Genomic DNA, 16,421 nt, shown 5'->3' with positions numbered 1-16,421 from the left:
ACTTGTTCATTTACTTATTGAGAAAAATGATCTCTACAATTCTTCTTCTAAGGTCCTCTGAAAGTTGTATTGATCATGGAATGGTGCACATAAACAGATCTTTCTTGACAAGAGCAGGCTCTGTCAGCAACCCGACCTGGTGTGTCTTTTTTATAGAGCAGGGCACATCTACAGCCCCCACCTCTAATCGTCTCTTGTTGATTGGAACACCTGACTCAAATAGCTTTTGTAGGAGGCATTACCCCAGAGATTCACATACTTTCACCAACAAATACATGTAATATTGTAATGTAATAATGTAATATATGTAAATTTGCTTCCAACTTCCACCCTGCTCTCAAATTTACCTGGTCCATTTCTGACACCTCCCACCCCTTTCTCAATCTCCCTGTCTCTATCTCTGGAGAAAGCGTATCTACTGATGTCCATTATAAACCCATGGAATCTTATGGCTACCTGGACTATACCTCTTACCACCCTGTTACATATAAAAACGTAATCTTCTTCTCATAATGTCTCTTCCCCTCTCTTTTACCTTGTCCCTGTATGTTTTGAAACATCTAAATCTCGGAGCAGCCAACAGCCATTCTGTTAGCCAAGTCTCTATAATATCACAACATCGTATCTTCATGTGCTGATCTATATTACAGGTGCATCACCCACGTTCCTGATACTCTTTGCATTAAAAATAGACACACTTCAACACATCCCACTGACTGCAATTATACCCCATCCAGTGCCTATCCTTCCTCACAGTCTCTCTATATGCTATAACTACCGTTACACCTTCTGCCTATTCTCTGACCTATCACTCTGCTTCCCACTCCCCTGCCCAACTAGTTGAAATCCTTCCCAATAGCTCCAGCAAATCTGCCTGCAAGGATATTGGTCTCCCTTGAATTAAGGTATAACATGTCACTTTTGTACAGGATATACCTCCTCTGGGAGAGTTTTCAATGAATTGCAAAACTGAAACCAGCTCTTCAGCTACACATATGCTTGTTGAATTATCCTATTATTATCCATACCAGTGCATGGCACAGGCTACAATCCAGAGATTATCAGCCATGAGGTTCTGCTTTCATATTCCTACCTAGCTCCTTCTATTTGCTCTTCAGGACTTCACATTCCTTTTCCTACCTATGTCATTTGTATCGATATATACGACTTGCGACTGCTTGCCCTCCTCCTTAAGAATGCTATGGACTCGATCGGAGATGTCTCTGATCCTAGAACCTTGAAGGTAACAAAACATATGGGAGTCTCTTTCACATCCAGAAAATCTCCTCTCTGTTGCCTTAAATATTGAATCTCCTATCATCACCACTCCTTCCTTCTTCCTCTTCCATTCTGATCCACAGTAACTCAAAAGAGTACAAAAATTATGGGATTAAGGCAAGTGAATGGGGCTGAGGGGGAATAATAAATCAGCCATGACCAAATGATGGAGCAGACTCGATAGGCCAAATGGCCTAATTCTGCTCCTATATCTTATGGTCTTCCATACAGAGAGTGGTGGTTACCTGGAGGAGGTAGTATGGCAGATAGAATTACAACATTTGAAAGGCTAAATGACAGATACTTAGATCGGAAAGGCATAGAAGGATAAGGGCCAAATATAAACAAATGGGATTAATGTAATTAGACATCATGGGCCAAAAAGGACCTGTTCCTATGCTGACAATTCAACGATTGTATGAGATGGGAAATGAACTTCAGTATTACATCCAATGAAATAGTAAATAGCTTTTTTTTTAATATAGCTAATCCAATTGTGTTTGGAATGCTGTTTGTTATTAATAAGGAACCTATTCTTTCTTGTAATAAACTTTGCACAGACTCTTGCCAATAATATTTTTTTGCTACTGTGAGTACAGGAGCATAAAAGTCAACTGAACAGCTAAACTTCATTAGGAGTTTGAAGAGATTTGGCATGTCAACAAATACACTCAAAAACTTCTATGGTTATGGCGTAGAGAGCATTCTGGCAGGCTGCATCATTGTCTGGTATGGAGGGACTACTGCAAAGGACCGAAGAAGCTGCAGAATCTAATCCGCTCCATCTTGGGTACTAGCCTACAAAGTACCCAGGACATCTTCAGGGAGTGGTGTCTCAGAAAGGCAGTGTCCATTATTAAGGACCTCCAGCACCCAGGGCTTGCCCTTTTCTCATTGTTACCATCAGGTAGGAGGTATAGAAGCCTGAAGGTACACACTCAGCAATTCAGAAACAGCTTCTTCCCCTCTGCCATCCAATTCCTAAATGGACATTGAATCTTTGGACACTACTCACTTTTTTTTTAAGATATACAGCATTTCTGTTTTTGCATGTTTTTTTAAAATCTATTCTCTATACGTAATTGAATTAGTGGTATATTTATTACTTTTTTTTCCTCTGCTAGATTACGTGCAGCATTGAACTGCTACTGCTAAGTTAACAAATTTCACATCACATGCCAGTGATAATAAACCTGATTCTGAACTAGCTTCCACAGGCCTAGACAGTGACTCAAGAACACAAGTTTGAGCTCCAACACATCAGCTGCGAAGTAAAATGTAATTTACTAAAGCTATAATTATTAATGGTTAGCATGAAGTTACTCGTGCACTTAAGGTAAAGAACCCCTGCCTACTTGTTACTGATCAGCATGTGTGATTTCAGTCTGACTAACTTTCTCCTGTGTTGACTTCAACTAGGGATGGAGACTAAATGTTAGCTTTACCAGTTTCTTTACATCTCACGAACAAATAACTAGAACAAAAGACCTGTTCCTGTTGTAGAGGTACTGGGTCATGAGGTCAGTCGGCATAGCAAGTAACTTCTTTTCTATATGGGTTTCCACACAATTTTGATGATCACTTCAAAGTGCATAGGGGATGTTACAAATACCTCTGCTGCGGCACAAACTGGAGATCTATAGAACTGGCAGCCGACCCAAATTTATCACTTGCCCATTTAGTTAATGGTGCCTTGGTATTTTGAATTTTGTGGGAAGTTTTGAATTTGTATTTAGGTTCTTACAATAAAATTCATTTAGAAGGACCATAATATACTCCACTTCCAACAACATAGAGTAGATTTAGATGAAGCATCCTAAGAAAGATTTCGTTTCACACAAATATTTATAAAATGGAAGCTTTATTGACATTTCAATGTAAGTCTAAACTAGGAAGTTGGAACACATACAAAAATGCTGGAGGAACCACAGAGCCACGGTGGCACAGCAGTTAGTGCGATGCTCTACAGCTCTGGGTGTCAGAGATTACAGTTCAATCCTGGCATCCTCCGTAAGGAATCTTTATGTCCACATTCTTGTGGAATGCATGGGTTTTCTCCAGCTGCTCCCATTTCTTCCCACAGCCCAAACACGTACTGATTAGTAGGTTCAGTGGTCATTGTAAATTGTCCTGTGATTAGGTTAGGATTAAATCTGGTTGTCAGGGCAGACATCCCACCTCTCCCAGAAGTTCCGGGAGTCTCCCGCATATTGATAGTGGCTCCCTGACGCCTACAAATTATGTACAATATCCCAGAAATCTGTTTGTTTGAGAGTGAGTGAGGGGGGAGAGGGGGAGAGAGAAAAAAACCCACCATGGCAGAGTGTTCCAAAAAAGGAAAATAAAAAACGTTGCTCATCCCAGACTACACTAAAGTGTACCCCTGCCTAATAGGGGTCAAAAATAATGGCAGTGTTGCTCACTGCACTGTTTGCAACAGTGACTTTTCTATTGCCCATGGTGGGTTAAAATGTAAAAGACATGTTGAGGTGAGATTAACAGGTATCATTCGTTCTATAGCATAGTTAACGTTATTTCAACTAGCTGGCTAGCTGCTAAGGAGCTACTGTATTGCAGACATCCCACCTCTCCCAGAAATTCTGGGAATCTCCCGCAAATTGATGGTGCTACCTCCCTGAAATGAGTTTTTGCAGGGTGGGATTTCTGTCAGAGTTTGCAAGGCAGTGCAACTAGAAGGGCCAGTAAGACCTATCCCACCCTGTATCCACAGGTCAGGCCCCATCTATGGAGATGGGTAAACAATCAGCACTTTGGGCTGATAACTTGATTGTGATTGGAAAGAAAGGGGTCAGAAGCCAGATTAGAAAGTGGAGGGGGGGGGGCAGTGAAGGAGAATACATGCTGGCAGGTGGAAGGTAAGACCAGGCGAGGGGGAAGGCGGGTGGGTTGGGGAGGGTGGATGAAGTAAGAAGCAGGGAGGGGATAGGTGGGAGGAGGCAAGGGGCCAAAGAAGAAGGAATGTGATAGGACAGTACAGTAGATCTTGGAGGAAAAGGAAGGAGGGGAACCAGAGGGAGGTGATGGGCAGGTGAGAGGGTAGCCAAAGTGGGGAATCGAGAAAGAGAGAAGGGGAGGGGGGAGAGACTGCCAGAAGTTGAAGAAATCAATGTTTATGCTATCAGGTTGGAGGCTACTTGCTCCTCCAACTTGAGTGTGGCCCTTTTGTTGCAGTACAGGAGGCCATGAACAGAGAAGTTCGAATGGGAATGGGAAGTTGAATTGAAATGGAGGGCCACCTGCAAATCCTGCCTTTTGCGGCTAACAGAGTAAAGATGCTTGACAAAGCAGTCCCCCAGTCTGTGTCACTGATGTAAAGGAGGCCATGCTGGGAGCAATGGATACAATAGATGACCCTGACAGACTTACAGATGATGTACTGCCACACCTGGACGGATCATTTGGATCCTGAATGGTGGTGAGGGAGGAGGTGTAGGACCAGGTGTAGCCCTGAGTGATTAGGCCAAACTCAGTTTTTAGTAATCTCTGCCCCATCCCACCTTCTATTCCCCACTCTGGCTACACTTTCACCCCTTCTCCTCAGTTGCCCATCACTTCCCTTTGGTTCCCTTCCTCCTTCCCTTTCTTCCATGATCCACTGTCCTTTCATATTAGATTCCTTCTACAGCCCTTTATCTCTTCCACCTAACCTTCATCAATGTGTTTAGTTACATCCTCAAAAAATTCAATCAGGCTCATAAGGCAGGACCTGCCCTTGACAAAGCCATGCTGACTATTCCTAATCATATTATACCTCTCCAAATGTTCATAAATCCTACCTCTCAGGATCTTCTCCATCAACTTACCAAACACTGAGGTAAGACTCACTGGACTATAATTTCCTGGGCTATCTCTACTCCCTTTCTTGAATAAAGGAACAACCATCCGCAACCCTCCAATCCTCTGGAACCTCTCCCGTCCCCATTGATGATGCAAAGATCATCACCAGAGGCTCAGCAATCTCCTCCCTTGCCCCCCACAGTTGCCTGGGGTACATCTCATCTGGTACCAGTCATTTATCCAACTTGATGCTTTCCAAAAACTCCAGCACATCTTCTTTCTTAATATCTACATGCCCTGGCTTTTCAGTCTGCTGCAAATCATCACTATAATCACCAAGATCTTTTTCCATAGTGAATACTGAAGTAAAGTATTCATTAAATACCTCTGCTATTTGCTCTGGTTCCATACACACATTTCCACTGTCATATTTGATAGGTCCTATTCTTTCATGTCTTATCCTCTTGCTCTTCACATACTTGAAGAATGCCTTGGGCTTTTCCTTAATCCTGCCCACCAAGGCCTTCTCATGGCCCCTTCTGGTTCTCCTAATTCCCTTCTTCAGCTCCTTCCTGTTAGCCTTATAATCTTCTAGATCTCTAACATTACCTGGCTCTCTGAACCTTTTGTAAGCTTTTCTTTTCTTCTTGACTAGATTTATTGCAGCCTTTGTACACCACGGTTCCTGCACCCTACCATAACTTCCCTGTCTCATTGGAACATACCTATGCAGAACTCCACATAAATATCCCCTGAACATTTGCCACATTTCTTCTGTTCTTTTCCCCGAGAACATCTGTTCCCAATTTAAGCTTCTAATTTCTTGCCTGATAGCTCATAATTCCCCTTACTCCAATTAAACGCTTTTCTAACTTGTCTGACCACATCATAAGTACTGATCCATGCTCTAAGCTCATCAGTTTTGTTCACAACACACCTTGCGTTAAAATAGACGCATCTCAAGCCTTCAGTCTGAGCGCATCCCTTCTCTATCACCTGCCTATCCTCCCTCTTGCACTGTCTGCAAGCTTTCGCTATTTGTGAGCTAACCTCCTCTTCCCCAGTCTCTTCAGATTGGTTCCCAACCCCCAACAGTTCTAGGTTAAGCTTTCCCCAGTAGCCTTAGCAAACCTCCCTGCCAGGATATTGGTCCCCCTAGGATTCAAGTGCAACCTGTCCTTTTTGTACAGGTCACACCTGCCCCAAAAGAGGTCCCAATGGTTCAGAAATCTGAATCCCTACCCCATGCTCCTATCCCTCAGCCACACATTTATCCTCCACCTCATTCTATACCTACACTTACTGTTGCGTGGCACAGGCAGTAATCCTGAGATTACTACCTTTGCAGTCCTGCTTCTCAACTTCCTTCCTAACTCCCTGTAGTCTTTTTTCAGGACTCCTTCCCTTTTCCTACCTATGTCGTTGGTACCAATATGTACCACGACCTCTGGCTGTTCTCCCTCCCACTGCAGGATATCTTAGACACCATCTGAAACATCCCGGACCCGGGCACCTGGGAGGCAAACTACCATCTGAGTTTCTTTCCTGTGTCCACAGGTAACTATAGAGTTCCCTATCACTACAGCCTTCCCCTTCCTTTCCCTACACTTCTGAGCCACAGGGCTGGACTCTGTGCCAGAGGCACTGCCACTGTCGCTTCCCCCAGGTAGGCCGTCCCTCCCCAACAGTACTCAAACAGGAGTACTTATTGTCAAGGGGTACATTCACAGGAGTACTCTCTAGTACCTGACTCTTCCCCTTCCCCCTCCTGGCTATGACCCACTTGTCTGTCTCCCATGGCCCCGGTGTGACCACCTCCTCTCTATCACCTCCTCGCTCTCCCTTACCAAGCGAGGGTCATTGAACTGCATCTCCAGTTCCCTTAACATTTGTAGAAACTTATGCTCAGGAAACTGGAAATTGTTTTGCTTGTGTAATCATGAAAAGACCATTGCTGAGTACAATAATAGGTTTCAGATTTATCGGAAGTCTTGATTGTATAACCAATGCACATAAAATGACATAAGGCCCCCATCATCATTCTTGAATATGGAACAACATTAGCTACCATTCTCAACTTTTCATTCTCTCCACGATGCTTAACACTAGTACAAAGTATCCATTCAGGACACCATACATATCTGCTGGTCCTTCACAAGGACTTCCAGTTAGCCCCCAAGGTGACTTTCTCTTTTCCTAGCTCCCCCCTTGCTTCTAAAATATTATGGAAGTTTATGAAATTCTCTTTGATTCTGTTTATCTCAGAAGTGAATTCACTGGCTTCCCATCTGAGAGGCAAGAATTATCCCCCCAAAAGCGGCTTTCCGCTTTTCTGATTGTACATTGTTGTTCTGTTCTCAATCCTTTCTGTCTGAAAGTACCACAATTTCTTGGTACTTTCAAATCTTCTCATTTAGAGAATACCGGAGGATAGCCAGCAATTTAAACTAACAAACACTTGTACTTTATTTATAGAAAGGAAATGACAATGTTCTTGACATAAACACTCAGTTTCTCTGATAGCTTCTGGAATGAAGCACGTAGGTAACCTGCAGTTAGTCACGCTTAAATTTCTTAATGTCTCATAATATTCCACATGTTACACCCCTGCTTGAACAGAGAAAAACAAAAAGTAAAGATGCAAGTCTAAAACATTTGTCTGCCTCATAGCACAAGGTCGTCTGGATATTTGGGTTGTTGGCTCTGTATTTGTTCCACTGATAAAGGAACGCCATCTTCATTGCGAATGCATTTGATGCATGATGAGGAGGGTGGAATCACTGCTGATCTCTGTCATATTCAGCATCTTTCTGATGGTTGGCCTGACTTCACTGGGTCTCCACATTTAGTGGCATCATACTTTTTGCAGCTCTCTGCCTGTCCTGTCCCCAGCTGCCTACTTACACTTTCTTGGGGCTCTGACTTTACTGCTCTAATCACATGGTAACTGCATCAACACTATCTTCCCAATGTTGCCTTGATGTATCTTCGTCAGTCACATCTCTGTATTGTAAAACTTCCAAACAAGCTTTCTGATATGCCTCAATAAAATTCGCAGCATTGCTCAGAAACACCACACATTCTGCAGATGCCAGAAATCTTGAGAAACACGCAGAAAATGCTGGAGGAACTCAGCAAGTTAGGCCATATCTATGGAGGAGAGTAAGCAGTCAATGTTTCAGGCCATAGTACCTTGGTTTTACCTTCTCCTAACCAGCTTTCACATAACTTTGATGTACATTGAAGTCATAGTGTAATACAGAATAAAAACGGAACGTTCAGCCTAAATGGTCATGCTGAGCCCAGCATCCTCCCTTCTCGTCCCGTTGCCTGCATTTGGCAAGAATCAATGACAAAGGTTGGTTTCAACTGCATTGTCTCAAGGTTGATAGCTTGCTTCAGGGCAACATTAATGGAGCAGAATTTTCAAGTTGATGTATCAATGGTTGCCCTTGGATCAATATTTTGACATGGTATATTTGATGTGTAATCATTCAACATATACATTAATTTTCTTCAGTGAGCAAATGCTGCCCTACCCATCCTATTTCCTTATGGTCTTTCCTATTATGGTTCATTTGTGAACCTAATCTTGTGCTGAACTGGGAGCCTGAATGTGACCTACAGCAAACTACAGAGTTTATTGCTCATTTAATTCATTGCAGCTGCTTTATATCTTCCTACACTGTAAGTTTTAAAACTGATTTCAAATGGATTGACCCTATTGCCATTGCTGTAATTTTTATGGACTTTGTATAACATCAGAGCATAACAACAGAATAAGTTTCAACAATTCTTTGTTTGCCATATGTACTGGTTTAATCTAATATGGCTGGGGGATGGGAATCAGGATGATAGAGCTGAGGAGGAGCCTGCAGGTTTACAAGTAGATGATGGATGTAACATGAATGTAAGGAAGGACATGTCAATGATTGGGGACAATTGCAGACAGAGCAAAGAGTTAAATTGGACAACAGAGGCAAAATTCAAAAGGCCAACAAATGCAGTACTGAAGGTACTATATTAAAATGTGCTTAGCATTTGGTGTACGGTGGAAGAACTTGTGGAGCAATTAGAGATTGGTTGGTATGATGTTGTGGGCATCAATTGTGGCTGACAGAAGGCCATTGTTGGGAGCTTAACATCAATGGATATACTTTGTAACAAAAGGACTGGCAGGAGGTCAAAGGTGGTGGTGTGGTTCTGTTGGTAAGAGATGGAATTATATCTTTAGAAAGAGGTGATATAGGGTCAGAGAATGTCAAAGGTTTGTGGATGGACTTAAGAAACTGCAAAGGTGAAAAATCCATTATGGGAATCATATATAGGCCTCCAAATAGTAACCAAGATGTGGGGTTGCGACTGCAATGGGAGCCGGAAAAGGCATATAATAAGGGTAATGACACAATTGTAAAAGGGGACTTCAATATGCAAGGGGATTGGGAAAATCAGATTGGTATCGGATCACAAGAGAGGAATTTGTTGAACGCTACAAGATGGCATTTTAGAGCAACTTGTGCTTGTGCCTATTCGAGGAAGGCTTAGATTAGGTGCTGTATAATAACCCAGATCTTATTAGGAAGCTCAATGTAAAAGAACACTTAAGAGTAGTGTTAATAATATGATTGAATTCATACTGCAATTTGAGAGGGAGTAGCATAAGTTACATGTATCAGTATCGCAATGGAATAAAGGGAATTACAGAGGCATGAGTGAGAACCTTGCCCAGCTGGATTGGAGAAGGATAGGGGTGGGGAATGATGCTAGAGCAGATATGGCTGAAGTTTCTGGGAAAAGTTCATAAGGCACAGGAGAGAGATATCCCACAGAAGAAGCAATTCTCGAATGGCAGGGATAGGCAACCATGGCTGACAAGAGGAATTAAGAACTGCATAATAGCAAAGGAAAGGGCATATAAGGTAGCAAAAGTAGGTGGAAAGTTGGATGATTGGGAAGCGTTTACAATCCACCAAAAGGCATCTTTTGATGTTTTACATCTAAATACATTGATTTTTCCTATATTCTTTACTGCAAGGTGAAGTTATCAGTATCTCTCCTTTTCACCTACTGTAATATAAAAGAGAAAGAAAAATAGACTTTCACTATTAAATTTATTCTTGCACTCCACATGTCATCTACCCCATGAATTTACAATGTCTGCTTAGTTGTGTACTTTTTGTGGAAGTGAATTTCCAGTTCACATCAACCCACTTTTTCCTTTACAGAAGACATTTCTTTTTTAACCTTTAATATTCTTGTCCATTATGCTTATTCTTGGGCAAATTTCCCCTTTTATCATGCGCTAGTTCTCTCTAGTGAATAGAAAATAAAACCAGTGCTACATAAATTGCTAATTCATTCATAGTTAGTTTTACAGTTGGCTGAAGATGACTTTCCACCCCCTCTTTTCACCTAAAAGCCATTTATCACTGCTAATTTCATCCCAGATAATTATGTTTCCTGACAGAACTGATACCCAAATGCAATCTGAAATTGATCAAATAATTAAAATTTATGTATTTCTCGGATTTTAGAAATGATTGATTTTTAAAATCATACACTGAATTGTGTAATTTTCAGCTTTCTAGATCAATATGAAATTAACTTAAACTATTTGCAACAACTACTTCTCATTTACATTTCATTTTTTAGTTTCTTCAAAATCTGTTAATTTACTAATATTTTGATCCCATATAAGAAAGAACATGCTTTTGGAGCAAAGCACCTGGCCGAATTCAGTTTAGAAATACAAAAATTACAAGAAGCTAATGTTAAATTTTAAGAAAAAGAATCGCTTTGTTGTGCAGTTGGTCTCAAATGTTTCTCTTCCTGTAGAATCTCTGCTTTTATTGGCATAATGTCTTAAAATCAGTTGTTAAAATAAAGCAATGATTTTTCAGGTGTCTACCATCATTTTTATGGACTATACTGTACGTGAGATATCATTGACTTTGCTTATTGTTCCAACCTCATTTTCAAGAAAGTAAAAGCCCGTTGTGGTTCCTTAATATTCTATTCCAGAAATTAGTGTCTCATTATTTCAGTAAATTCTCCCTCAGATGCAATAATTTCTCACTCATATTTTGCATTTTGATCCCCATGAGGAAGACTGAAACCCCCTCGTACAATAGTTTCCAATTTGGGAGTCTGCTAAATATTGCTATGGTTCCAAAAATGTTAATATTATTGAAGTAATTTAGTTAGTTAGAAAGTTCACCAAGCATGAAATAATTAAAAATGAACCTGTTACGACATCTGCCCTACCCACTGCCAACAGTTGCTGTAGTTCTCTGGGACAGTCCAAATTCTTGTCAGGACTGACCCATGACTACATCAGGTGTCTATGTGGGTGGGGGGTGGACTCAAATTTTACAGAGAGTGCGAAAGTAGTAATTTCCTTCAAGAAAAGTGAAAACTACTGACTGAGAATGGGTCATGATGACTTGCTACACTTTTACCTTAATGTTTCCAATCAGATGCTTTTGAAGTAAGTTCAGTCCTTCACTTTAAATGTTATCAACTGAAGTAGTACTATTTTCACCATTCAATTCCATTCTAATTCAATTGTTTCAGATGAATATTGATTCTCTTCTCCTGCTTTATTTCCCTTATGCTTCTTAACAAGCACTGAATATTGAAAATTTATTTCTTAACCATCAACCATTATCTTCTTCCAAACAGGTTGTTACTTCTACAACATTTTTTACTTTTCTAAGCATCAGTAGTTCCAGCTTTAATTCATTATACTCTCTACATTAATGAAAGTTAATTTCAGGTCCCAGCACTGACCCTGTGGTATACCATTGCTTCGTGACTTTCAGTCAGTAAATCTACACACCCTGTGGTACACCACTGATTACACACTTGCAGTCAGTAAGATATCATAAACATTACCAGACTAATTCTGGATCCACGTTGCCCAACTTTCTGGACCAGCCATTCATGCCGGGCCTTGTCAAAATTCTGTGTATGCAACATTTACTGCCTTAAATTCATCAGTCTCAAAAAATATGATTTGTGAGGCAGGATTTCTCATACACAAAACCATACTGATCCCACCTAAATATTCTGTCTTTCCAAGTGATTGAAAGTCCTATTTGCAAAATGTGAATACTCAATTGTTTTAGCTACAAATAAATTATGAATGTATTTGAGTATATAATCTTTAAATCTATTAAGAAGCTAATTACAGATTCCTAATACACTGTTCTGTTTTATTGTTATCTCATTTTCACATAGTTAAAATCAGAGGTAGTTTGACACGGCTCTGTCCATGACCGCAAGAAACTGCAGAGGGCTATGCATATATCTCAGCACATCACAGAAACCAGCTTCCCCTCAATGGACTCTGTCTACACTTCTCACTGCCTCAATATAGAAGCCAGCATAAAGATCAACACATCAACCTCAGACATTCTCTCTTTTCATTACTCCAATCAGGTAGAAGATACAAAAGCCTTAAAGCATACACCATTAGGCTCAAGGAAAGCTTCTATCCCACTGTTAGAAAACTAGTGAACAGTTCCTTACCATGATAAGAATGGTGTTTGACCTCACAATCTACTTTACAACCTTGCACTTTATTGTCCAATTGCACATGACTTTCTCTGTAATTGCTACACTTTATTCTGCAATCTGCTGTGGCTTTATCTCAATGCACTGTTGTCATAAATTGATCTGTACGAATGGTGTACAACACAAGCTTTTTTTTGTTACCTTGATACATCCATCTATTTAATTTTTGTGATAAGCCTGGTTTCATCGATAAAGCTTCAGTATAAAACTTAGAGATATCAAACGAATATGCCGGTGCACGTAGGGCATGTGAGCTCGATTTTATTGTTTAAGAGAAGTTTGGATAGGTACATGGATGGTAGGGGTAGCGAGGGCTATGGTCCCAGTGCAGGTTGATGGGAATAGGAAGTTTAAATGGTTTTAGCATGGACAAGATGGGCCAAAGACTCTGTGACTCTATCAAGGATAGCTTTGAAAAATAATATAAAACCTAGTCTGGTAATGTAGGCTTGTGGTTATACTGTTGTTGAATGAGTCACTTGAATGTGAGATCACAAAGATATCAAAATTTTAGGCAATGTTTGGAGTCAGACCATTGTTACTCCCAATTGCAAACCCCAAAAAGTATTTTCAAACATTTCCCATCTATGAAAATCCTGGTGCTTCCCCCTTAAGCCCGTAAACTGCTAATTCCTGGACAGGCATTGCAGTTTTGGGGATGGACTACACTTAGTTTTCATTCAGGGTATGAACATAAAATCTTGCTAAGCATGGCATCTCTCTTCTAGGCAGTCCTTCAGGGTGCGGGTGGCTTGTTTCTGATCAAATTCTGAGGGTCCTGTGGTCTGATATGTAATATGGCCTATGAAGCCATTGTGGGACCTCCTGATTCTGCAGGAAGGGCTTACTGGGATGGGTGGATAGTTTGATGTCCATGCTCTCCTTCTGCTATTTTTTCACCAGGTTGTCAGCTGCTCCTGTCAAATAATTCTGAATGGTCCTTCTCAACTAGAAGTGGTCATTGGTCAAGTGAAGTGTTGCATTTCTTCAAGGAGATGTCCTTGAGAACACCATTGAATTCCTTCCACTGTGCACCCAACACTTTCTTCCCATGGTAGATTGGGGTGTTTGTTTCAGAAAGAGTGTAGTCGGCATGCCAATCGTGTAGCCTGTCCAACAGAACTGCTGGAATGCAGTCAGAGCTGTAGAGATTAGAGTAGGAGAGGACCTTGCTGGTGGATTTATAAGTATTTTGCAAAACTATATTGGTGTTATTCCCCGCCCCCCGGCTTTGAGGTGGTTGTTGTAAGCCGTCAGTAGTTCAGAGTTATACTGGACGGCAGAGCTCGCTGCGTCTCAGTGGAACCCAGCACCAGATTCGATTTACTGATCCTCGGGGACTCTTTCCCTCAGCAAGGCGCTACTGGTTCACTGAAAGCAATACCTGCCTTCAGTACGTGATAACTCTTGATTTACTGTAACTATTACATTTTTCCCAAGTCTTTACTGTTGGAGCACAGTGCTGGTAGTGGAGCTTTGCAGTTGTTAGTATACGGCTCGTTCGCTCACTTCCTTCAGTGAACGACTTAGCAATAATCTGGAAATCACAAATACTACCTGCACATTACAACTTGACTGAAATTGTGGCAACCTTGATTCTGGGACAGAACTTTCCCTATTTGCTCTGTCCATCAGCTCGATTGAGCAACAGACAAGAAGAAGCTACACGTCCAACCTCCCATCTGAACCCCGACAATCGGCAAACTAAGAGAAATGCTTATCGTAATACGTTCCAGAAATGCATATCATTCAGGGTCTCGCCCCGAGCCCCAGCAAATGCTTCTCCCTTTCGAATACGTACCTTCCCACAACGAAATTGAGCACCAGGTACAGAGGGCAGAACAAATATATTGGCGTACTCCACTTTAAAGAAACAAATCGCCAAGCCGATGTCGAATGCATCAGTTTGAGTCATTATTTTCAATACACTTACTGTTATTTCAGCTCTTTACACCGTCGCATTCTTTTTAATTAAACTGCTTGCAACAAACAATTCAAACGCGTTGTTTTTTGCATGCCTTTGTGAGGCTGTATATTACTTACCAGTCCACTTTCTTTAACATTCCTCCCTTCCAACTCAACCTCAGCAGACCCCGATTACCCATTTCCCTACCCTGTTAAGCCATTCGGCAGAACATACTGGGCTAATGAAAACTTTTATGATTCTCACCGTCGGCCAGAAAGACCAGCAGAGCGAGCGCAAGCAGTTTCATCTGTAGATTGTCAAGCGGTTCGAAGATCCGGTTCCAATTTGCCGTAGAAGGTAAAACTAGTTTTCCGCGTAAAATTATTTCTACTGAGCGCAGCCAGCTGGATGTCTGCACTTTATTGGGAAGTTATTTTGAAAGTGAATTTGGCCCAGAATCAGTTTACGCACACTCTGTTAGAATTACCGACACCCACATGCCTTTTACTTCAGTTCCCGAAATGAATACTAAATTGCTCGAAGGAAGTAACGTGCACGCCCCTTTCTCAACTTACATCAATAGAGGAATGTGAGTACGTGTGCGTGTGTTCGTAAACCCGATCACATTAAAAACTTCCTTACTTCTGAGGGAGCATTGAACAATACTTTCGTTATCATTATTAGTTCACAACTTCAAACTGTAGAACAGTTAATTTACGTCTGTACCGCGGGAAGCAAAAGGCTTGGAGTTACAGGGGTCGCTAAACGATTCCGCTGGTCAACAAAGATTTCATTCCTGTATACTTTTGGGTGGCTCATGGATTTTGGGCAGCAGTGGATTTCACGATGAAATACCCCCATCACGCACCATTTTTAAACAATTCGCCAATATGTTATTTCAATTAATAATTCAAATCGGAATAACTGATGCCAAGATTAAGGAAACACCTTTGTTGGTACACAAATCAAAAGGTCATCAAGGACAGGTAATTAGAAGAATTTCTAGAGGGACCTGAGAAATTTGCACGGAAGCCATCCAAAGATGCTGCTGAATAACTTACTTTGCAAGTTCAGAGCACCAAACATGTTTCAAGCCATACAGAACCATTAAGTGTAACATGTCAGTAAAGATTAATTTTCTGCATTCCCATTTAGCCTTCATCCCTGCAAATCTGGGCGCTGTCAGTGCTGGGCAGAAGAAAGGTTTCACTGGGATATTGTGGTCATGGAGAAATGCTATCAGGGTAACTGGAATCCATCAACAACAGCTGTTTACGGATGAACACAAAAGCAAGAAGCCTCAGACACTTGAGTAAAAACAGAAATCACCAAAAAAACATTTTAGCTTAGTTGCAATATAGCAAAGTGTCAGGACCATTGTGCAATTAAATGCATTATATTCAATAAAAGCTAATTACTCATTTCTCCAAATTCCTGCTTGATACACTCCAAATTTCCACCTGATAGTTTGAAATGATATTTGTGTTCAGCCTCATGAGGTCTATCATAAAAAGAAGTTCTGAGGAAGCAATAGGTACAAAAATAATGATGTCCAGTGTTTTTGCTAAGCCAAAACAAGAGATAGGAGAAAGTTCTCCACACACAACTATAACATATCCTATTATTTGAAGGTTATAGCAAATGCCTTGGCATCAAGGATTCTAGGACCACCTGAGACACTTGGGATTATTGTTCAGTTTGTTCTAGAGCCCTGGTTTATTAGGTTCATTCTGTGCTTCTGAGTAACCTGTATGTTCCCGCTACCAGTGGGTTTCCACTCAAACAGCCTGCAGAGTGGCCATTCATTCTGAATGGGGTAACACAATCCAAAAAAACTTAATCCCCAGCTCTGACATAAATCGCT

The 16,421-nt window shown here is 41.1% G+C and overlaps 1 protein-coding gene across 1 annotated transcript in view; it reads right to left on the bottom strand.

Annotated features, from left to right (window-relative positions):
* LOC132393225 (OX-2 membrane glycoprotein-like) overlaps positions 1-15,067 on the bottom strand; it is a 53,387-nt gene extending 38,320 nt beyond the window's left edge. Inside the window, exon 1 of the mRNA XM_059968210.1 lies at positions 14,822-15,067. Within this exon, the coding sequence (XP_059824193.1) occupies positions 14,822-14,864 (43 nt within the window). The 5' untranslated portion in view covers positions 14,865-15,067. The remainder of the gene's footprint in view (positions 1-14,821) is intronic.
* Between the last annotated feature and the right edge of the window lie 1,354 nt (positions 15,068-16,421).

This window comes from Hypanus sabinus, chromosome 4 (genome assembly GCF_030144855.1).
Source record: "Hypanus sabinus isolate sHypSab1 chromosome 4, sHypSab1.hap1, whole genome shotgun sequence".
NCBI classification, from domain to species: Eukaryota; Metazoa; Chordata; class Chondrichthyes; order Myliobatiformes; family Dasyatidae; genus Hypanus; species Hypanus sabinus.
Note: the sequence above shows the minus strand (reverse complement) of the source record. Positions and strands in the feature narration are given on the sequence as shown.